Below are 23636 nucleotides of genomic sequence, written 5' to 3'. Positions count from 1 at the left end.
ATCAATTGCTTATTGACTTCCTCCTAAGACTGTATTTTTTTCTCACAAAGTAAAAATTTATTCTTGTTAACTCACAACTTTATTTGTGCAGGTTAATGTTTTATACATACATTAACAAAATATTCTCACTTCATTCTTGGAAATTTTAAATTATAAAAAAATATTGTAAACTTCTGAGTTAACCCATTTATGGGCAGGATGGCAATTTTTTGCCTTATTGAGATAAAAGTCTCCTAACAGGCCACAATCAAGGAAATAACACGTCTTTTTCATTTATGGTTAACTTATATGATAACTTTACTAATTTGTAATCTCATCCCAAAAATGAGACGCTGTCTGCGAGAGGGTACTTGGGTTTCCTTAGTAGATCGTCCCAAAAACCAGAATCAGGATCAGATTAAAACACTTAAATATTTTGATATACTGAAGGATATAATGCGTGAAAATCATGATGTCCCAAAAATAGGACGTTAATTCTCGTAACATTATGACTTCAATCTTTGAAAATTAAGTTGTTTTTCTCACAAAATCAATGCTTCATTCTCCTAAAAGTATGACTTTATTATTATTTTTATTATTATTATTTTCCAGAAATATTTTAATTTATAAATTCACTGTCTTACAATAGGCAAAGTACACTTATTTGTTTAACGAGTTTCATATACAAGGTAACTCAATGTGCTTTACATGATTAAAAGCATTAAAAAAAAAAATACGACCAAAAAAACAGCGTACAGTGCAAGAAATGTCAATTACAGATAGAACTATTTGATAAAAGAGTGACAACAAAATCTGGATTTAAAAACATTGAGACTTGGCGCTGATGTCACCTCTGTTGGCAACTTATTCCATTTTTTTAACGCGTAATAGCTAAATGCTGCTTCACCGTGTTTGCTTTAGACTCTGCGCTCCACTATTTGACTATTTAAGTCAGTCGATTGGAATCATATGATACTGACCTCTTTGTTCTGGTCATAACCCGACCTGCAGTGTTCCGAATGAGCTTCAGCTGTTTAATACTCTTTTTGGCCAATCCAGTCAGAAGACCATTACAATAGTCAAGTCTAAAGCATCGATGAGCCTCTCCTGGTCTGCATGATACATGCAAGCCGTCACTCAAGAAATGTTCTTCAGATGGTAAAAGGCAGTTTTTGTAATTGATTTGATATGACTGTTGAAGGTCTATGACAGTCACAATTAAAGTTCTGAAGAATTTGACCAGGGGTGACATCTCCAGGCTGAAGAGGGGGCTTAGTTATTGTGATACTTTGACTTTTTTCCTCTCAAATTTTGAACTAATTCTGAACTATTTCTGGAAAACAACACATTTTTCTTCCAAGATTAAAACTTCTTCTTCTATCTTCTTCTGAAGATAATTTGTCTTAGTCTTGGTAAATAAGCTAGTTTTTTGTGATATTGTACATGATTACATTTTTGGAATGTTTTAATTTTTTTCGTGCACAATACCGATGTCTGTCTGCTAAAAATCCAACTTTGTTTTAACAATTTTTCAATTTAACTTTCCTAATGTTAAAATTATCTTGGGACATTCTTAATTAACGATTGCAATACAGTATTGTATGAAAATAAAGGTTAAAAATCAGGACTTCATTATTGTGTAATTGTTTTTTCCCCCCCTGATTATACAATATTATTGGTCTTATGCCCATGCTACCCTCAGAACGCTGGGACTGCCTGGGAATACCAGGTGCTGTAAGCTTCTCTACCTGGCCAAATGCATCCATTCCATTTTCTTAGCTGCTTATCCTCACTAGGGTCACAGGGAGCGCTGGAGCCAATCCCAACTGTCAACGGGCAGGGGGGGGGTACAAAAGTGGTTTCCAGCCAATCGCAGGAAACATGGAGACAAACAGCCCCACTCACAAACACACCTAGAGGCAATTTTGAGTGTCTAATTAATGTTGCATGTTTTTGGGATGTGGGAGGAAACCGGAGTGCCTGGAGAAAATCCACGCAGGCACGGGGAGAACATGCAAACTCCACACAGGCGAGTCCGGGATTGAACCCGGGACCTCAGAACTGTGAGGCCAACGCTTTCCAGCCGATTCACTGTGCCGCCATAATAATAATAATTAAAAAATAACAGAATCTTTGCCTCTTGGAGCCCAAGTCGCGAGCTCAACTTTCTGCGCTGAAAGGCTTCTGCGTGTACTGTTTACACGCACTCGCGGTGTTACGCAAGCGCGTCCGTTTGCTCGCGGAGGCAAAGACACGCGCCCTCGCTCATAACTAATGGAAGACTGTGTACGGCATTCTCGCACGGCTGGCCGAGCGTGAACACCCATCACGTTAAAACGCCAACGAGGAGGACGCCTTTAAACTGAGAATTAAAATGATCAAGTATGGATCGAATAACGACGCCACATTTAGGTTAAGATCCAGTTTGCTGGTTTATATAGGATTTCGGCTTGGCTCGTTCACGGCTGGCAGTTGGCAGGCAGATAATGATAGAGTTGGATTATGTTTTCAGCTTAATTTTAAGCTCTCCTGCCTGTAACGCATGCCATCTTTAAAAGCCCCGCACCGAGATGAGATTTGTACCTCGGCTATTGAAATCGGCGTGCAGAAAAATGGTAAATAACGCCTCGGTGGTTATTCCTCCACTAAAACTACGTTGCCTCCCTGTCAGCGGCCTAGTGGAGCGGAGGTGAATTTTGCCCAAACAACAACGTGCTCATCGAGGCGGGCCGGGCCGGCGCGGCGCCCCATTGGAGTCCAGCTGTTCGCCATTGATCCCTCTCTGTTTTCTGATGCACTGGCCCGGAATGTGATGTTATTTCATTACCGAGGCAGAAGCGACAAGCTCGCTCTACTCCCCCGGGGAGGGTGGGGGGCGGGCACGGTGCCAGGAGCCGCTCGGACGGGGGCCACTGTAGGCAATCAGAAGTGAACGGGGCTCTCGCTCGGACAAGAAAGGAAAAGTCCAAACAGAAAAGCGAGAGGGTAGCAAACTTTGCCGAGTCCGGGGAGTCGCGGGCCCGGAGCGTTTCGGTGCGAGGCGGGGGCGAGGGGGCTCTAAATGCCTTGACGGGGAACGCCGGGAAGGAGCGGCCGCGCCGAGAACCCGTCAGCAACGATGAACCCGGACGACAACGAACTCGGGATCTTCACTGTCATTCAGTGAGTAGTCCCCCGGTGGCCCTTGTGTTGTCTCGCGATGGAATTCGGTCAAAGCCGATCATCACGCGCTCGCACTCCTTGCAAGTAGCGTCACTGATGGTTGCATTACTCCTGTTGTCCTACAGATCTTTTCAGAACCGCATTCTTTCAAGAGCTTCGCAGAACAGTTTTTTTTTTTTTTTATTTGAAACAATCACCGCAGGACTACCCGTAGTCCAGGCGTGCCGATGTTGCTCTCATCCCTCACGGTACAAGATCGATAAACCGGCGGCAGAGCTGTTTTTAGCTGATGTTCGGCCATATGCAGTTTCGCACTTAATAAATCTTGCTGTTTTGTTCTTTGTTGGACTGGCAATAGCGCACATGTAAACCACAGCGACGAAAACCCATTTTATTATGTAGTGTTCTTCACTACTATTACATATTACATATTTGTAGTGCACAAAGCATTTTTTCTACCTCAAAAACTTAGCTGTATTCAGCCATTTATGTTATTCAATTTGGATGTATGCTTAAAGTGCAAGCAGCGTGTTTCGAGCATTATTCTCTTCTTCAGTTACACAGATGTCCTGATTGCTGATGTCTTTCCTCCGGCGTACGGATTATCGCATAATGGCTGTATCGTGATGTTGGGGTTTTCATCATCATTACTCGGTGATTAGTATTGTGTATGGAGGCTGTTTGGCTCCAGATCTGTGACAGTAGAGGCAGGGGGAGAGTTCAAATTTGGGACTATGGAGATAAAAAGAAAAAGCAGGCTTTTTTAGTCAAGTCTCTACTTGCAGCCCGAGGCCACGATATCTGTGCCTTAAATCCATAATTTATCAAATGTGTGCCATATTGAGTGAATTCAACTGTTTTGCTCGGACTAAATCACGAAAGCTCGTGTTAGGAGAGGCGAGTGGCCTGGAAACGTTGGATAAAAAGGACAACACTTGACCTGGCAGTGACCCAGAGGATTACCGTTTTTTCTGCACTATAAGGCGCACCTTCAATGAATGGCCTATTTTAAAACTTTTTTCATATATAAGGCGCACTGCATTATAAGGTGCATAGAATAGATGGTACAGTAGAGGCAGGGGGTTACGTTATGCATCCATGAGATGGAGCTGCACTAAAGGCTCAGTATTGATCCATATATAAGGCGCACTGGATTATAAGGCTTTTGAGAAAATTAAAGGCTTATAAAGGTGCGCCTTATAGTGCGGAAAATACGGTACGTTCAAAATAGTATGACTTTGGGCGGCAAGGTGGTTCACCTGGTATAGCGTTGGCCTCAAAGTTCTGAGGTCCGGGGTTCAATCCCGGACCCGCCTGTGTTGAGTTTGCATGTCCTCCCCGTGCCTGCGTGGGTTTCCTCCGGGTACTCCGGTTTCCCTCCACATTCCCAAAAAAGAAAAAAAATATCCCAGCTGACTTTGGATGAGAGAATGGGTGCACCCAAGACCGGTTGCGGGCGGCATGGTGGATCAGCTGGTAAAGCGTTGGCCTCACAGTTGTGAGGTCCCGGGTTCAATCCTTTGTGGCGTTTGCATGTTCTCCCCGTGCTGCGTGGGTTTCCTCCGGGCACTCCGATTTCCTACCACATCCCAAAAACATGTAACATTAATTGGACACTCTAAATTGCCCGTAGGTGTGATTGTGAGTGCGACTGGTCGTTTGTTTCTATGTCCCCTGCGATTGCTGGCGAACAGTTCAGGGTATACCCCGCTTCTGCCCGTTGACAGCTGGGATAGGCTCCAGCACTCCCCGTGACCCTCGTGAGGATAAGCGGCAAAGAAAATAGATGGATGGATGGTATGACTATGAATTTAACAGCAGGTGAAAAGAAAATTACGACTAAATGGAGTAACACTTAATCCCTGCCATCGTTAATTTCATTCCGAAAAGCCATTTAAATTTACTCAATACATAAGCAAAAACGATGATCGGGTGAGTAAATTGGAATGATTTGAGGCTTCTTTGGCAGACCGATGTCGGGAAATGCAAAACTATCCTGTTCCTATGTCAATACAGTAGGAAATGTGTGAAAAGTCATGTATTGGAACAGAAGTTGTGAACTGACAGATTGTAAATCACTTAAAGACCCTGCAAAGTGATTGCAGAGATATGTTTCAAGGCAATTGCAGAAAACAGCTACAAAGACAGAAAACTATGTAGAGCTTAAATGTGGTGATAAAACATTAAACTGTTTTTCATTATGCTTTCCTAAGTTTTGGGTCGTGGCTAAAACGGGGCCCACATGCTCCTCCTTTAGAAGACAGTGAGCGCCTTTGTTCGCATCAGTGGTCACATGGTACAATTGCGACATGTAGTTCGCAGCTAGCAACGTCTACACCCGAAACTGCATCTTCCCTTCGCAAAAGTTCACCGGCATGGCCACTTTAGAGTGCCTCGTCGTTCAACGCGAGTGTGCGGAACTCATGCAAAGAAAGGTGGAAGAGCAAGGAGGGTGGGGGGGGGGAAACCCTCTGATTTGCTTTCCCTGTACACATCAATGGCATCCATAGAGGAAAAAAAAAATACATTATTTGTAATAAATATTTAATACAAGTTGTACCAACTAAGTGAATTTGAATAAATTACCATGTTGCACCTGATGATTAGAGTCACTGATGGTGTCGTGGTACACACGCCTGTCTTTGGTGCAGGCAGCGTGGGATCAATTCCTGCTCAGTGACGATGTTGATATTTGCCCTGTGACTGACTGGCGACCAGTTCAGGGTGTAGTCTGCCGTTCGCCCGAAGCCAACTAACATAGACGAAAGCATTCCCGCGACCCTTATAAGAATAAGCGGCTTGGATAATGACATGACAATTTATGATTATAACATTATAATTACACTAATCACCAAACATTAAGAAAATGTAACTGTATTGACAAAATGTCTGAATAGTTCTTGACACTTTAACTCAAAATTTGGACACGTTCCGAAATATTTGGGGCTTTACCTTGTTCTAAAAGGATACACTAGCATGTTTGATTGTCCATCCATCCATTTTCTGAGCTGCTTATCCTCACAAGGGTCGCAAGAGTGCCGGAGCCAATCCCAGCCGTCATCAGGCAGGAGGCGGCGTACACCCTGAACTGGTTGCCAGTAAGCAGTAAACATTCACGCTCCTGTTGTTTAGAACGGTTAGCAAATCATGCATAACAGTGGCACTCTCTGCGTATTTTCAGCTTTTAGAGTCACGTGGTGATCCGAAGGTAGGGTCTTGCAAAATTGAAGCACTGTTGGGTTTTCAATTGTTCCCAAACGACAGAACTCAGCTGATTCGAAAGTGACTCAGATGTTGGAGTACGCGATCAGCGGGGCGGCGGGACTGCGCGCGTAAAGCGTCGGCCGTATTCTCCTTAGATCACGCCGCCGCCTGACCTCAATATCCGCGGCCGCTCGCGCTGGCTTCGGGCCCGCAAGCCCGAATGGGCAAAGACAACCGTCCAGAATCCGCCGAGTCTTTCAAAAGCTACAGCCAAAGGACCTTGTTGCTATATTTAAAGCAAATCAGACCTCATCTCTTCATTCACTGGGTTCATTCCATATACCCTATGCTCTCGCAAATATATTGCGTTTTTTTTTTTTGTCCTTCAGCAATCTAGGACATCACATCACAAAAACAAAGTGTGCTCCTTCTCCTTTTTCCATTAACCTTGCCTTTGTGATGCTGGCCCGAAAAACAAAACAAAACCACACGAGAATGACCCTGAGTCAGACAGCCAACATTCTTTATTGAGCATATCAGTCGCAGCAAAGCCGTATCAAGTTAGCCCGCAGGAGCCTACAAGTTGTGGCATTTTAATAGCGGAGAAATGCCTCTTGACTCGAGGAAGGAAGCTACGAACGGGGGTTCGAAAATCGCTTGCTAGCGCCCGGCACTTTTTGTTTTTAGTGGTGTTTAGTCATCCATTACCATCGGACATATTTATTGATTTATGCTTATTATTCTGCAAAGCACCCAGCATAGATTTGCAATAATTACACAAGAGGGAGGAATAACTTGAGGAACATTTTTACTATCCTGCGGTACTACTGAAATGATTGTGAATGTTTAGTCAGTCGTGAGCCGGGAAGATATGAAATCTCGGGGAGATCTGACTTTCTTCAATGAAATTATGATTCAATGGCCAGAGTCAATATCTGTTACCATTGTCCACCCACATGCAGTCAGTGACGGAACAAAAAAATCTTTGATTGAACTTTCCTTCGATTGACAAGTAGCTGCGACCACTATTGGAAAAATGGCATGCAATTGTTTCAGAGCAGAGCATTCATCATCCACAACTGCTCTGGTAATTATTTTCTTTTTTGATAAATAAAAAAACGTAGGAATGGAGTCCTGCAAGGGGAACTTCAACTCCCACTCTGATGCATACTGTAATTTCTCGAGTATAATGCATCCTGAAGTATAATGCGCACCCCCAAAGTTGACCTAAAAAAAAAGAAAAAAAATCAAGAAAACCCTTCTACTGATGTACAATGCACACAACCAATTTGCTGCTACGCATATGCTCAAAATATTGGGAATTTTCTGTATTTATACTTTGGTAGATTTGTATTTGTATTGTTTTTCAAAAACTTGTCTATACAACAATCATTAATAATAATCATTGTGCACGTGCTGATGTAGCCGTAATATAATCTCGGGACAGACGACAGGACACGCTTGTCCCGGTCCCTGCAATTGTCAGGACAGAATCACTCAACCAACTAAAAATAAATTCTTAATGATGGCACAACATTTTATTAATACTGATGATAATACATATCACAGTCTTAAATCAATATTTAACACTGTTTGACTTTAACATTTTTTGCATTAAATATTTGTGCATAAAACATTTGTGCATAGTGCAGTTTACCCTCTACATGACACATCCTTGGCCAAGACTTCAAAAGCAACATTTAGCTCATCTCCAATCTGAAAAATATCACTCATAGCTACCTTTAGTGACTTGGTCCAGTTCTGGTGCCTCCTGAATTCATGAACAGTGATCCTATTTCGCTCCCACAGCATGTCGTGGCACATTTTTTGAATCCCAAGAGTTTTGGTTCCGCAGCGCAGCCTCTCGCTCACCTGACGCCACAGGAAAGCTATAAAAACAACGTGAGCTCAAACTACGTGAAAACGAGGGTAATGGCCACATAAAAAAGCGACCATTTCAGTTTTTTTTAATGTGCCCATGACACTCGAATTACGTAGTTTGAGCTCACTTAGTTTTTATCCCCACCTGAAGCCATCAAGCCGAGCTATCGTCGTTTCGGACTGCGGCGCTACTTCAGGGTTGGCGGCGTCCTGGCACGAGTGATGACGCATTTCTTTTAAAAGCGGCTGCACAACTCGCCGTTGTAGTCGCCATTTTTTGCCTTGGTTTAAATTCAAAGAGACTCACGGGCAGTCGTTTGTGATCTTTGGTGCAGTAGCAACAAATATGCTATGCTAACGATCGTAAAATGCAAGCTCCCCGAGGAGGTCGTAGAGTTCAGGTTGGGGGCATACATTACCGTAATAAATATAAATGTGTAACATAAGACATGGAATCTCATATCGAAATGTATATGTATACCTTTTTTTTTTTTAACCACTCTATGTACCTGTATACAACTATACAATGTGATTGTATTTTTTATTTTTCTTCCATACCTAAAAAAAATGCGCACTATTAACTCTTTGAAAATATTTTTGGAAAAATTGGTGCATTATTTTCGCTCAAGGTATTTTTTTGTTGCATGCTACAGCTCACGCACATGTTGGCATGCAAGGAGAGTTTAAGAGTGAAAGAAAATCTTGAGCTGGGTGGTGGGGATGATGCCTGTAACAACTTGTTGCCCATTTTTACATTTTTCCCAGTAGGGCGACTCAAATACATCCCCTCCTCCTACAGCACAGCCCAAAGTCCTCACAGACTGAGCTACTGCCGGCCTTCATAATGTGACATCGTTAGATTATTTTTTTTTGTGTGGTTCCAATTTGGTGCCAATCTAACCAGTAGGTAGGCCCGAAAGAAGCTGAGATTGTGAAGCAGACGTGCTGCTCACTGTGCCGGCTTTGGCCTGCAGCTTTAACCGTCAGGTCTGTCTGCATTTGTTTATACTTGTCTACAGTATAAAATGCCTTTTACAGAGAAGCTAATTTATTGCCAACATTAATTAGCTGTCCACACTGGTGCAGACGCTCTCAGTAGACAGATATTTGATGTTAGTGATTTCTAGCAGTCCTTTTCAGCAGAGATACTGCTTTCATCCCCTCCTACTCCCCCCAAAAAATCATCAGAGACATAAGACGAAATATCAGCCCTCGTTGGATCACAGACAAGGCTAACTGGCTCTTCGTGAGTTTTAACAGAGGTGACCCTTTCCATTGGGTTACCTTTTTTCTCTCTCTCTTTGAGATAGACACACGCCGATTCTTCACCTGGCGTCAAGATTTAATGAGTGTTTTTTGGATGCGAGTTCTAATTAAACATAGGTTTAAAGGGCCACTGTCATGAAATGCATGATTTTTAGTATTTTATTAATGAAAAAACGGCAGCTGACATGGACCCATGCGTTTTTTCCTCCACAAAACATGATTTTAACGTATACAGCTTTTTGTAACTCCCGCCTTGAAAATCCTCTGGAGGGATTTTTTTTCGAGAAGAAGCAGGAAGTGACGTACATGGCGGGACCGCCCTCAAGTGGACTCGTTTGTTTCTATTAGTTTTACCTCCGGGAAGGTAGCTCGTTGATCCGTCGCGTTAGCTAAAATGCCGGCTCGTTGCATTGCTTGACATTGCTCAAACACTCGGGAGGACGGATTTACCCTTCATAAATTTGCAAGAGACCCGGTTCATTGAGAAAAATGGATTGCACGGGTGCAAAGGACGAGAGCTTCGTGGGTTCCAAATGACAGGTAGGTTTGGATACAGCTACTAAAAAAAAAAAAAAAAAACAATAGTGGGGGGGGCGTACTCCATAAATCAGGGTTGGGAAATGTGTCGATGCCCGCATCGGAAGGCTTCTGTGCAGTCGCCGCTGAAGGACGTGGGCGTTTATCGCCGCCGCGCGGAGGTGGATAGGGCGGGGAGGTGGTTTTGCCGTGATCACATATCATCTAAATATGGCTCGAAACAATAGTTTAATATTGCCCCGGTAACGTCACCCGGTCGTGTGATGTTCTCTTCTTCGAAAAGAGCTTCCGTGTCAGAAGGGGCGTCTTCGTCTCCCATAGTAGCGTCCACCGTGTGTTTTCATTGGCGAATGTCCGGGGTGACGTCACGGACTGGGGATGCAGCCAATATGGCGACCACTTGGATGTCGTCGAATGACACTTCCGCAACTTTGCGCATGGATGACGCGCTCTCCGCTCATATTTATTTTTTCGTATAGACATTGAAGTGAATAATGTTATACGTATTTTTCATTCCGATATCTATTTTAGAATGTTTATAGGGATGACACCAGACCTTTAAAGTGACATTTTTCTACTTGCGTCATCGTGTAAGTTCAAGGTATAAAGTTATTTCCTCACACCTAGGGAATTTGGTCCATGCCGAAGCATTTAAGTGCGCTATTCAGCAGTAATTTAACTTCCCAATCATCTTCCTTTCCTCGATTTACTATGGTGGTTAATCAGCCTTTTCTGGAAATGTCCTCAAGGTATTAATCTGTGCTTTGAACACTTGGGCTTTTCCACACTGCGCTAATTCATAACTGCTCAAATCACATTATAAAGAGCGTCTACAGAGGTTTTGGCCCAAATCCGTGCACAAATAATGTTTGCGTTGATTTTAGCATTAACCCTTGTGAGGATAATCGGCAAAGAAAATGGATGGATATGTAAGGTGCATCTGGAACATGACTTCCACCTAACATATTATGACTCCTCATTTGTCACTCAGTCTGTGCTGTATTTCATACTTTCAACATATTGTTGTTATTTTTTGTTTACACTTACACAAAATGTTTTATTACAGTGATGATTTTGAATTTGGACGGCATTGTTCCAAATATATAACTAATCTCGGTGAGAACACTTGTTTTGAAATTACTAAATTGGCTTCACAGAACGGGTTGTGAGCAGCGTGGCACTCTCATCTTTTCTCTTTAACTCATTTCCTCTTTTTCTATTATTACAATACGGCCTCAGTGACCAGAGTAATCTGCTTCTAACTTGTCATGTGATGTTGTTAGGGGTTCAATAAAAATCGATATAGTAGAGGATATAATGAGGCTCCATTTTTTTTTCCGATAAGAACATCAGTGATATCAGTTTTTCCGTTGCAGTGCATCAGTCAATGTCTCGATCGGTTTGGTTTATTGAAGATGTGAGTGTGAATAGTTGTTTGTATATCTGCCTTAGACTGGCAACCAGTCTTCCATTCATCCATCAATTTTCTAAGCCGCTTATCCTCACAAGGGTTGCAGGGAGAGCTGGAGCCCATCCCAGCTGTCAACGGCCAGGAAGCGGGGTACACCCTGAACTGGTCGCCAGCCAATCGCAGGGCACACAAAGACGGACAACAGTCGCACTCACAATTGCACCAATGGGCAATTTAGAGTGTACAATTAATGTTACATGTTTTTGGGATGTGCTAGGAAACCGGAGTGCCCGGAGGAAACCCACGCAGGCACGGGGAGAACATGCAAACGCCACAAAGGATTGAACCCGGGACCTCAGAACTGTGAGGCCAACGCTTTACCAGCTGATCCACCGTGCCGCCCGCAACCAGTCTTGGGTGCACCCATTCTCTCATCCAAAGTCAGCTGGGATAGGCTCCAGCTCATGTGCGACACAAATTTTCCGGTTTGGGTTTTCAAGGTGTTGGAGGGAAGAAAGTGGATAAACCAATTGCAGGACCGCAGGGAGGCAAGGCATCAATGTCTCAAAAATCTGAATCTAAAAAAAAAAAGAGACCAAAAAAGACAACCAGGGTGAGGGAAAAAAGCTGAATGAGCGAAGTCCAAAATCTAAAAACAAAACAACAAAGAAGCATCAGGGGACAAAGAACTGACCAGAACAGAAAGATGATGGGACTAAGGAGCAACAATGCAACAATGCAGCAACACAGACTAAAAGAAAGCAGGGAATTGAACACAAACAAATGGACGAGATAACGAGGAAGACGTGAACAATCTGGGACACAGAAAAACATGAAACAAAAGTAAATATCATCTAAACTAAAACACAGACCCTAACCATGTCCAACATCTGTCTTGTGCTTGAGCAGCTCCAACTACCAGAGACAAATTCCATTTGTTTTTGAGATACTTGGCAAATAAAGATGATTCTAATTCTAATGAAGACAAACACGTTAAAAAAATGGAAAAATGGAACTCGCTGTCTTCGACTTTGAGGGTACAACTAAAATATGCTGTAGATAACGGCCCACAATCTTATCATCTCCGTCCCCCAGACAATCCGTTTGGATTCAAACGTTTGGACGGCCGTCGTGCTGTAGCAGCGACGGAGGGGAAGCTTTAACAGTTTTGGAAGGTCAAAATCATAAATGCAGACTAGAGTTGTCCTGCGCGACTGTGAGCTCGGTCGGAGAAGTAGGCGGTGGTGTGTTTGATGTGGAGCGGGGGGGAGGGGGGCTACATGAGGTGCACGCTCGCTCCCCCAGCTGTTGCTTTTGTCCAGCAACAATAATGCACGCCACGGTGCGTCGCGGCTGCGCAACTGATTGATGACAACGGCACTTCGGGCACTTTTACGTAGCCGGCTGCATCCTTTAGATGGAATTCTTGCCGCTCCTGTGTACACCCTTTCACATTCCCACATCCGTGTACCTCCCTCTTTCTCTCCCTCTCTCATCCATCCATCTCTCTCTCTCGCTTTCTCTCTCTCTCTCTCTCTCTCTCCCTCTCCGCTTCTCTCCAAAGCTGTTGTTCCTGCGCGGCTCCCGCACATAATTCCGCCGCGATGGAAATTAAATGAAGGTGGCTTAATGCAGGCATGCTTTGAAGGATGTAACCGGCGGAGGACGGGGGGTGGGGGGGGACGCTCCACACACACTGCCAGATCCTTTTCCACGCGGCGCGGTGGATTTGCGAGGCGAGGACACGACAATCACTCAGCCGTGCAGAAGCCCGGACAACACGAATAATCTCTCACCCTGACTTGTGGAAGCTCCACTTTTTTTTTTTTTTTCTGGGCGTGTGTTGTTGTTGAAATATTCATCCTTTCGCTGTCAAAGACGGCGTTCGGACGATGGGGCACGAGTGAAGCGGCTGGCGTATTTGTTGCCTCAACTGCAACCTGCAGCACGCATGGATGTGTTCAGCTTTGTGAAGATGCCAAAGCTGTCAGGGTGAGTCCGCTGCTGCTGCTACTGCTGATGCTGTGTGCCTGCGCTTGTCACGAGGTGCGACGTGGGAACGTCGGCGTCATTTTGACAATTAGAAAAAAAAAAAAGAATTGTAATTTGTCACGGTTGCTCAAACTAGAAAGTGATGAGGAACTGATTCGGTGAACTAGAAGATAAGCTTGGGGGCAGATGGAGGAGATGGTGCAGTTTCGGTTCCACAGACGCTCTGCATACAAGTTAAAACGTGCTGTACAGTTACGCTCAACATTATTAGTCATGTACTGACCCATTACTGAGTTCAAGTGTCATTTCTTACTTTGAACGAGTATCTTTCATTTGGAAACGACGCGAGAAATTGGCAAAAAAATAATATCGGGAGACAGCAGGGGCGGGGAACCTACAGCCAGTGGGCACTCTGCCTGGAATGTAATTCTAAAACAAAATAAAACCTCAGACGAATGGTATTAATAAATAAATAATTTAACGCAAAAATTCCAACACTATATAATACTAATCATTTATTGGAATCAATTCGATTCATTCACTTTTGCGAGGCTATCCCATATTCAAAAAGTATTTATTCTGGTATGTTTTTAGTCATTTGCAGACCCAACCTGGTTCCCTGCATTAAAGGGTGCCCAAAAATGAACGGGAAGGTCAAAAGCAGAGCTTGTTGCCCGATTCCGCAGAGTCGTACTTTTACGGGAATCGCACTTATTTGTGGTCTATTTAGTCGTATTTCCTTTTATTTTGCTTTGTTTTAATTGGCCGGGTTGGCAATGCAAATGAGAATCTGTTCTCAAGTTCCTTACCTGGATGAATAAACGAAAGAAATAAGTCAAGGATTATTAGACCGATGTATAAACTGTGACGGTTTTGAGTTCACAGACCGATTCGCTACACAACTTACTGTAGATCTGAAGGATGGAACTACATGATTGCGCCAAGTATTCGATGCTTGAGTCAATCGTCATCAATTGTATGTGCTTTTTAATCAACCTTTTATGTGTGACATTGCGGTTTTAGGATTGCCATCAGGGAAAATGGGCCAAAAATCCACTGGAGTGGTTTCCTTATTCAAAATAGTCAGCTAAATATTTTTAAAATCTTTTCACATCTCATAGAGTATAATCATTTCAAAAGGAAATGGGACCCTAATTTTCCAGCAGGCAAGAATGTTTTATGCCCCCCCCCCCAACTAGTCTAAACACGGTGTTCTCATTAATATTGCATGCAATAAAGATTCATCAATTTTCATCAATCTCTGGAGGCCGCCATGTTTGGGAACATCGCCCTCTCGTGTTGACGAAAATTATTGTTACAAAGTCTCACACTTGCATTGGAAACGTCACATGGAAACCGGTTAGCGGACTCCTCGTGTATGTCGCGTTAAAAAGCAGAACTTTGGGTTGGTTACATGATGATTTGGACACAATTTTAGCAGATTTGGCTTTAAATAAATGTATTTTATTTTAGCTTAGTTTCCCTTTAAGATAATCACATAGGGAGTACGGTAGTATGTCAGAAAAAGCAGGTTAACCACACTTCAAACGACTTTCCAACAAGAGAAAAACGCCATTCATAATGCTTTGAATGTCACTGTCAAACAAACAACTCTGATGAATTCACGAATTGTCAAGCAATAAAGTTTATCAAAAAGTATATGCTCCTATCGGTGCGTCTGAATGTTTCTGATCCTTCCCCACGGACTGTGCAATAAACACTCCTATGGGATTTGTCTCACATTGTTTTAACATTATGATAAAGTCTACTCATATAGCTCAGTTAGTTGGTGACTCATAATCTTACTTCAATTCAGATGAAAAAAAAAGCAATACGTTCTTGGTGTGTATCACTGGAGTGATTATTTTACTCTGTTAAATGCTGAAGCTAGGACATAGGAACAACATTTGTACAAATGTATTGAGGAAAACCTCTAACTAATCAGAGTTGGAACTAGAGTGACACCCCGTCTCGTTTATTTTCAAGATGTTTTTGGGCAATTGGACGCTTCCAAGTTTGTGAGAACAGTTATGGAAACGCCCCTTTTCCGGCACGTATTGTAGCAGAACCAGCGAAACCACTGCCTCCCAAACGCACCCCTCAAAATTTTGTTGACAGACCCCATGGCCAGTTGTCCCAATTCTTTTGGTCTGCTTTGTTTTGCTGTTATTTTTCCATGTTGTGGGTCAGCGTGGGTGGCGTTTACAAGGCGTCCCTCAGTAGACACCCCCCGACATCACTGCAGACTGCCGGCATTAATAAGAGCCACAGAGCACCAATCCCTGCAACGTCGCCATTATTTTTAGTTTTGTTTTTCTTACCCCCCGCCCCCCGCCTTGAGCTGCCAACTAGAATTTCAGTCAGCGGAAAGCTATTTAGCTCAGGTTGATGAAGCGTTTAATAGGGAATGTCTGCATTTATTCCAGACATCTATGTATAAAACAGTTTCCTGTTGAAAGACTATTTTATGATACATGAGGATGATTCCATTTTTTTGTTTGGTGTATGAAATAAAAACCAAGCTCAATTAATCATAACGTCTCCGTGGTGTGTACAGATCAGCAATGTATTTCTGCACTGTCACATGCCACTAAATTACCGAGATTATGTGAGTAGGCTTGCTCGCGTTTCAGTCACCTGAAATAAATCAAGTTGCTTTTGCCGCATCATTAAAAGCACGTCCGCGCGTCCCTTCTCTGCAACACGTGCGCGCGTGATTCATAAATGGCCGGTGTGGCGCTTGCGTTGATTAGCCTAAATGTTCGTGAGAGCAGACAAGGGGCTAAACGCTCTTGTCGTTCAAAGCGGAATCTCGGAGGAGGAGGAGCAGGAGGAGATCAGAAATGGGAGCCAGCTGGCTGATGGATGAGGTCTTGGGCAACCGTTTAGTCTGTTCTGTCCTTTAGAGCTCCGCGTCAAAGCCGAGGTGCAGCACTGCGCCGCGTCCGTGACATCACGGGGAGAAACAGTGGATAAATGCAGTGACCTAGCTTCGGGCTAGGACAGTCCACTGATTGATTGGAATTCTTGTAGGTGCAAAATGAAATAGAAATTGAAAAATCATGTTGTTTTGGGATAATCATAAAAAAAATGTCATTTCAGCATTGGTGACCTTCAGAGTGTCAGTGGCCTTGTTCCAACCTCTCTTTTACTGTCCATTTACCAAGCTGCTTATCCTCATAAGTGTTGTAAGAGTGCTGAAGCCTCTAGCAGTTAAATGTAGAGTCATGACCTCCGAGATTCAGAAACGATTATCTTTGTCACCCTCAGAGATTAACATTTACATTTTATAAACACTGGAAGCAAATTTCAAAAAATTTTTCCAACAAAAATCCTTCCATCCATCCATCCATCCATCCATTATCTACCGCTTTTCCGGGTTGGGTCGCGGGGGAAGTAGCTTCAGCAGGGATACCCAGACTTCCCTTTCCCCACTTCTTCCAGCTCTTCCGGAGGGATCCCGAGGCATTCCCAAGCCAGCCGAGAGACATAGGCTCTCCATCGTGTCCTCGGGGTCTCTTTCTGGTGGGACTTGCCCGGAACACCTCACCAGGGAAGGTGTCCGGGAGGTAAACGAATCGATGCCCCAGCCACCTCATCTGGATCCTCTCAATGCGCAAGAGCAGAGGCTCGACACTGAGCCCCTCCCGGATGACAGAACTTCTCACCCTATCTCTAAGGGAGAGCCCGGACACCCATTTCGGTCGCTTGTATCCGGGATCTTGTTCTTTCGGTCACGACCAACAGCTCGTGCCCATAGGTGAGGGTAGCAACGGAGATCGACTGGTAAATTGAGAGCTTCGCCTTTCGACTTAGCTCCCTCCCTTTTACCACAACGGACCGACACAAAGTCCGCATCACTGCAGACGCTACACCGATCCGTCTGTCGATCTCTCGCTCCAACAACAATTATTAAGTTCATTTAAGTTCTTCCAAAGTTAACATAAATGTCTTCTAAATTTGACACGACACAAAGTACGTGAAATCAGGCTTCAAAATGACTCCGTTCTCGAACACATAATTCACTGAATTTAACCAAGCCCCATCACCACTTCTATGACAGAAAAATGGAGAGTACATTGTCCAGCATCTTTCTCATGTCTACACGTGACTACATACATACATGAGACACTAAAATATAGCATCTTAAAACCTCCGGTGGCTCTGATATATCCCACGGGGTTGTCACGGGGCTTTGCCATACCGAGACAACGAGGCACTCTAACCTGGCCACGCCAGCACAAACCCCCCTGTACTCACATTGCCTGTTAACTCAAAGTTTTTAAACTCTGTTCCCCCCGCACTCTTTCACATTGGGTTTAAAGTAACATTTTAAAATTCTTAACGTTCAGGTGGAAAGAGAAGCTAAACACTGTCATGAGCAAGGCTGGACCACGGCCAAGAGGGGCGTCATGTCTGACACCTGTTGCCGATCCCAGCTGTGTCGCACGAGGCACTGTGATTAGACAATGTATTTGAGATTGAGTTTTGTCACTGGTTTTTGCCAGTTCGTTGAGTACGCTTCCCCCCATCCAGCGTTACTCTGCCACTGTGCCATTATAGCCCAGTCACGCTTTTGGTTATGCTCGGACATTGTTTCTTGTATTTTGGATCCTGCCTTCTTGTATTGTGTCTGTCGTGCACAACTTTCGTTTATAATAAAATCCACTGAACCTCATGTCCTCGTCTTGGAGTCCTGGATTTGGGTTCGCCCGTGCACCGTTGGTACGTGACAAACACTTTTGCGTAAAATGAAAAAATTACAATAAAGTATAACTACTCACCCTTTGAAGACACCTGACAAGACATAATGAAGTGGGAACAGGATGGTGTTTGCATAGTCATTCTGTTTTATAAGTATTCCTGCAATTAATAATTGAAGGATGTTAATGACTGTCTAATAAACACATAATAACAACATAGTGTGAAACTACTCACCTTTTAAACACTCCTGATGACACATGATTGGCTGGAAACAGGAAGGTGGAGCCATACTGTCACCTGGAAATATTTTACAATTATTGGATTCCGTGTTGAGAAATAATGTCTTTATTTGCATGCAGTTTTGGCATAATACTAAACAATATTACTAGTATATTGTAACGTATGTCACAATGGGATCATGGTGAAATTCAGAAAAACAGATCATTCAGCTGAAAGACTGTTCATGTGGTGCTGCTGTATTGGTTAGCAAGGAGGTTCTGTAACTTCTGCGTGTAAACAATAGCGTCAATGAACTTAGATTATTACTATTCATTATTTTTCCCTTTTAGGAAAATGGAGAAGTACAATTGAGGGTTAAACGGATGACACATCCGGAGATTAATTGATGGGACAGCCACGATTAGTTTTATTCATTCATTCACTTTGCAGTTACCTTTCTTGTGCTATGCTATACCACAGGGCTTTAGTTTAATCTTATTTACAGATTTGAATATCAAAACTATAACGTGTACGTAATGTACCATTTGTTTCTATGAGAATCCAGTTCATTGGGAACCTGTAAAACTATCACTTCAATATAAACTAATAGTGCTGGAATAACTGGGACTTTTTATATTCAGTGTTTTATTAATCAGTTTGACATTGATTTAATGAACTTGCTTCTAATTGTCATTTTTTCGCTATGCACACTCTTAGAGAGGGAGCCAGATTTGGGAGGCTCGCTTACTCAAAGTTCAATATCTAAGGTTCATCGTGGGCGGGATGCTTCCCTGATGCATTTTTATCCCCCCACCAAAAAGAAGAAAATGTTTTTTAAAAAAAACACACACAACCTCTTTCTATACAGAGAGCTGCTGAGGATACCCTGGTTGCCCATGGCAACAAAAGCAGAGCTTATATAAGAAAGACAAACACAGTATTTCATCTGCTAAAGTCGAGAAACACCGGCGCCGGTGTCATCAAGTGAACGTTATTCATCGGAAACACGTTTTCAGATTTGTGCGCGTGTGACCATCGATCGCTGCTATGACAGAGCCCTCTTCTCTACAGACTTGATCAAAATGGTGGTCGTTTGTGGACACTTCCTGGTCAAATTTAATGTTTTGAAGCCATAACGCTGGCATTTTTGGTCATTGCCATCTTCAACTGAAGTGATCATCAGATGAGAAAGCGGCAGAGAAGGACAGGAGCACTGATTGACGGGTTGAGTGCTCCCAAGCGTTGAAGTGAATAAAGAATCCCGTGTGGTCGCCCCCTGCTGTAAATATCAAAGAATGCAGGTTGAAGGCCTTTTCTTTACCACAGCCCACTCGTTTAATTCAGACAATATCACTGAATCCCTTGGTGGCACTGCAAGAGCACAATGAATCCGGTCCTAACAAGCTCTCGTTCTGACCGGGGGGGGGGGGGGGGAGATTAGCTACAAGGTAGTGGGAGGAACAGAAAAGCCCAAGGCCGTTGGGGGGGCATTTTTGTGAAACAACACAAAAATGTTTTGTGCTTCAAAACTAAAAAGAGGACTCATGGAGAAATAAAGCCTTTAATCGACGAGGTTCCTCTCTGTCTGAGCCACTTCTCCACGGGCCGCTTTGCGGGAGGCGTCGCTCTCATCTGCCGTCATTCCACGGCTTTCACGAGCAAACAGACGCGCGTTAGACGTCTGGCTCTGCATCTATTCATGTCGCTCGTACTGCACATGCAAAGATAAGAGCGGCATGGGGAGTGTGTGGTCAGGAGGCAGTCGATTTGGAGGAAAAGCATCCATTTGCTAGTTTATACACATCACGTGAGAAAATTGAAGTCCGTCCCAGTCGACGTGGGGCGAGAGTTGGGGCACACCTTGGCGGTGGTTGCCTGTCGCTCACAGGGCACATACAGTATAGACAAAAAAAAAAAAAAAACAACATTCACACTCCACTCATGGGCAATTTAGTCTTTAGTCAACCTTATATGTTCTGTTCTTCTATGTTCCTATATGTTTGCATGTTCTTGGAAGGTGGGAGGAAACCAAGGGGGGGGGGGGGGGATCCACAAAAACTCAAAGAAAAAAAACAACTTCTAAATCCTCCATAGTGGTTGAGTTGATAAAATATCCTTTAAAAGTTTCTAATATTTCCTGCCGAAAAATGCAGATTGAAATCAAATAATCATAACATGAATGTGGGGTGGCACGGTGGCTCCGCTGGTAAAGCAGTTCTGAGGTCCCAGGTTCAATTCCGGACCCGCCTGTGTGGAGTTTGCATGTTCTTCCCGTGCCTGCGTGGGTTTCCTCCGGGCACTCCGTTTTCCTCCCACATTACAAAAACATGCAACATTAATTGGACACTCGAAAAATTGCCCCAAGGTGTGAGTGTGAGTGCGGCTGTTTGTCTCCGTGTTCCCTGCGATTGGCTGGCAACCAGTTCAGGGTGTACCCCGCCTCCTGCCCGTTGACAGCTGGGATAGGCTCCAGCACTCCCTGCGACCCTCGTGAGGATAACCGGTGAAGAAAATGGATGGATGGATGAATGTGGCTGGCAACCATTTCAGGGTGTACCCCGCCTCCTGCCCGTTGATAGCTGGGATATGCTCCAACACTCCCCGCGACCCTTATGAGGATAAACGGCAAAGAAAATGGATGAATGGATGGATGAGTGGGGACTAATTAATCCGCCATAGATGTGTGAAGATAATTGCTGAAAGCATGTGCAAAGGCTGAGAACTCTGTAGTACTCATTTGTGGCGAAAATGCATCTTCCATTCGGGTGGCTTTAGAGTACCTCGCTGTCGGCCATGAGTGTGCCCACATCACAAAGAACAGCAGAAGTGCAAGGAGCGGGGAGCGGGGTGGGGGATTTGAACTCCATCATGTGGACGAGGGCTTTGAGCGAGCATGGTCACTTTAAAGCGCCTCATTCTCGCAGCGGGAAAAAGAGCTTCAAGTGGATGCCGTCCATTTTCACAGCTCAAACACGAAGTTCTATGTAGGCATAACAAAGATGCTGCACAAAGCAGCATCCATTGCTCCAGGTTGCAATAGTAGAGTTTGATAGTTAACATCTGAGTAGGGCCTGGTTTCAGCACATTCAACAGACACACGCTCACAGCATTCGAGAGCAGAGAGAATGCCTTTGATTTTTCACTATTTTGAAGCTTCATTTTAGATACTCAGCAATATTTTTAATCATTCAAAATTGGCAGGGCTCTGAAGTGTCTCCACTCTTCCCCGTGGCGTGTCAAATTTAGACGATCTGTGTATCTTTCTAGAATATGTGTTAATTACGTGTTAATAGGTGTTAATTACAAAGCCTTCAAGTGATTATATTTTTTTTCAATGAGCCCGATACCGAACTTGAATGGAAATGAACATCGCTTTGAATTCCTGGTTTTCATCCCAGTGAAATTTTGGGTCCTTTGACTCTATTGCATGACTGGGGAATTTTTTTTTGGCTGAGGGGCCACATTGACATTTAAAGTTTGACAGCCAGGCCAAGTCACATGCAGATGCTTACATGTGGAAAAATAATCCCCCCCAAAATAAGGATTGTGGTCAATGTTCCCTCTCAGCTGCGCAACTGCGCATTTGTGCACTTGTCACTTGTCTCAGCGCAGAGGAAAACAGATCCAGCGCAGTGAACTATAACCTGACATGTTTTTTTTTTTTAAACACTTAACTTAAACTTAAAAATGTTCTGATGGGAATGTAATTTGGAAACTTTTAATGAGCCATGTAACGTTAACGGATGACACTGATTGACCACACAGTGCATACGTCTGATGTTGCTCACAATGGTATAAAAAGGAGTGCTCGTGGCTTTGGTGTGTTTAACCGGACACATAAAAAATTAGAGGGAACATTGATTGCGGTGTTAATAGATTGACTTATTATAGGAAATGTGTTGTTTTGCTGGCAATTCTCAGAACATCAGCTGCCAAATGGCAGGAATAACAGTTATCCACTCCCAAACCCCCCCCCCAAAAAAAAAACATTAGCTTAACTGCACCCACACAAGTTACAGTTACATCAACATGAATCAATGAATTAAATATTAACTTACTCAACTTAGTGCAGAATTGACATGACAACGAAGTACAGTAAGTACCTACATACAAACAAACACACTATTCCCACTACACATCTCTAAAGACTCTTAATTGACCGATAGATCGACGGACGGATCCCGATTGTGCTCCGTGAAGGCAACTTTGTGTGTGCGTGTTTAGAAAATGTGAAAGTAAGGGGGGGTAAAACAAAATTACGTAACTGTTTAACTAGTAAAGCTGTGGGCGGTTTTTAGGCCGGGAGAAGCACGATTTACGTGACGTCAGCCTTGCAGCGCGTGAAATGAAATCACAGTCCAGACTACAATGAAGTTGAAAGTTCACACTTTTCATTGTGAATAGTATTTAAGATAAATATTATAAATCAGTCAGTGAGACAGTCCTTAAAGGGGAATTCCCCTGGTTTGCATTAACAGTGTATCCAATACGTCATGTAATATGTACTCTATTTTGACAATGTGATGTTCAATCCTCTCTCATTTAATCGTGTTTTGAGAAGATTTTTATCGACAATTACGAACTTTCAGGGGCGCTGCCATTTTCGCGAGTCACATGACTCGGACGTGATGTGTTCCATGGGGTTCCAAACGCTCGATTACATGGGACACCATTTATGCCCAGCACTGATTTCTCGGATTTATCCTCATCTGATAGCAGTATCGGTTGATCGGGAAGACAGAGGAATACTTCCATACACAGCCGTGAGCTCACGGCTCCCCCGAGCCCCGGAGTTGTGCCGCTCACGGATGTGTATGGAAGTATTCCTCCGTCTTCCTGATAAGGATAAATCCGACAAATCGGCGCTGGGCATAATGATGTCCCATCTAATCGAGCGTTTGGAACCCAATGCAACACGTCATATCTGCGCACGTAGGTCATGTGACTCGCGAAAATGGTATCGCCCCTGAAAATGTGTAATTGTTAATAAAAATCTTCTCAAAACACTATTAAATGAGAGACGATTTAACATCACATTGTCAAAATAGAGTACATATCACATGACCTATTGGATACATTATTAATGCAAACCAGTGGAATTCCCCTTTAACCTCCATTCAACAATCACCTCCCAATCCCTGTTTCTCCACTAAATTTAAATCCCAAGTTATGTGGGTTGTTAAAAGTTGTTATTTGTTCCAGCAATGAGCTTTCAAATCAACAGCATGCAGTCATTCTTTGCTGAGAAATGTTGTAAAATCATTAGCAATTGCATTCTTTT

At 43.5% G+C, this 23636-nt stretch overlaps 1 protein-coding gene across 2 annotated transcripts in view; it reads right to left on the bottom strand.

Moving 5' to 3' along the window:
• Window positions 1-23636, bottom strand: part of LOC133512450 (rho GTPase-activating protein 6-like) — a 92308-nt gene that overhangs the window by 33675 nt on the left and 34997 nt on the right. For both annotated transcript variants that reach the window (XM_061842097.1, XM_061842094.1), the window contains exons 2-3: window positions 18371-18433; window positions 18217-18295 (exon numbers count right to left, since the gene is read on the bottom strand). In XM_061842097.1, coding sequence (XP_061698081.1) covers window positions 18217-18295; window positions 18371-18425 — 134 coding nt within the window. In that variant the 5' untranslated portion in view covers window positions 18426-18433. The remainder of the gene's footprint in view (window positions 1-18216; window positions 18296-18370; window positions 18434-23636) is intronic.

Source organism: Syngnathoides biaculeatus, chromosome 14 (assembly GCF_019802595.1).
Source record: "Syngnathoides biaculeatus isolate LvHL_M chromosome 14, ASM1980259v1, whole genome shotgun sequence".
NCBI classification, from domain to species: domain Eukaryota; kingdom Metazoa; phylum Chordata; class Actinopteri; order Syngnathiformes; family Syngnathidae; genus Syngnathoides; species Syngnathoides biaculeatus.
This window is presented reverse-complemented; position numbering and strand designations above follow the sequence as displayed.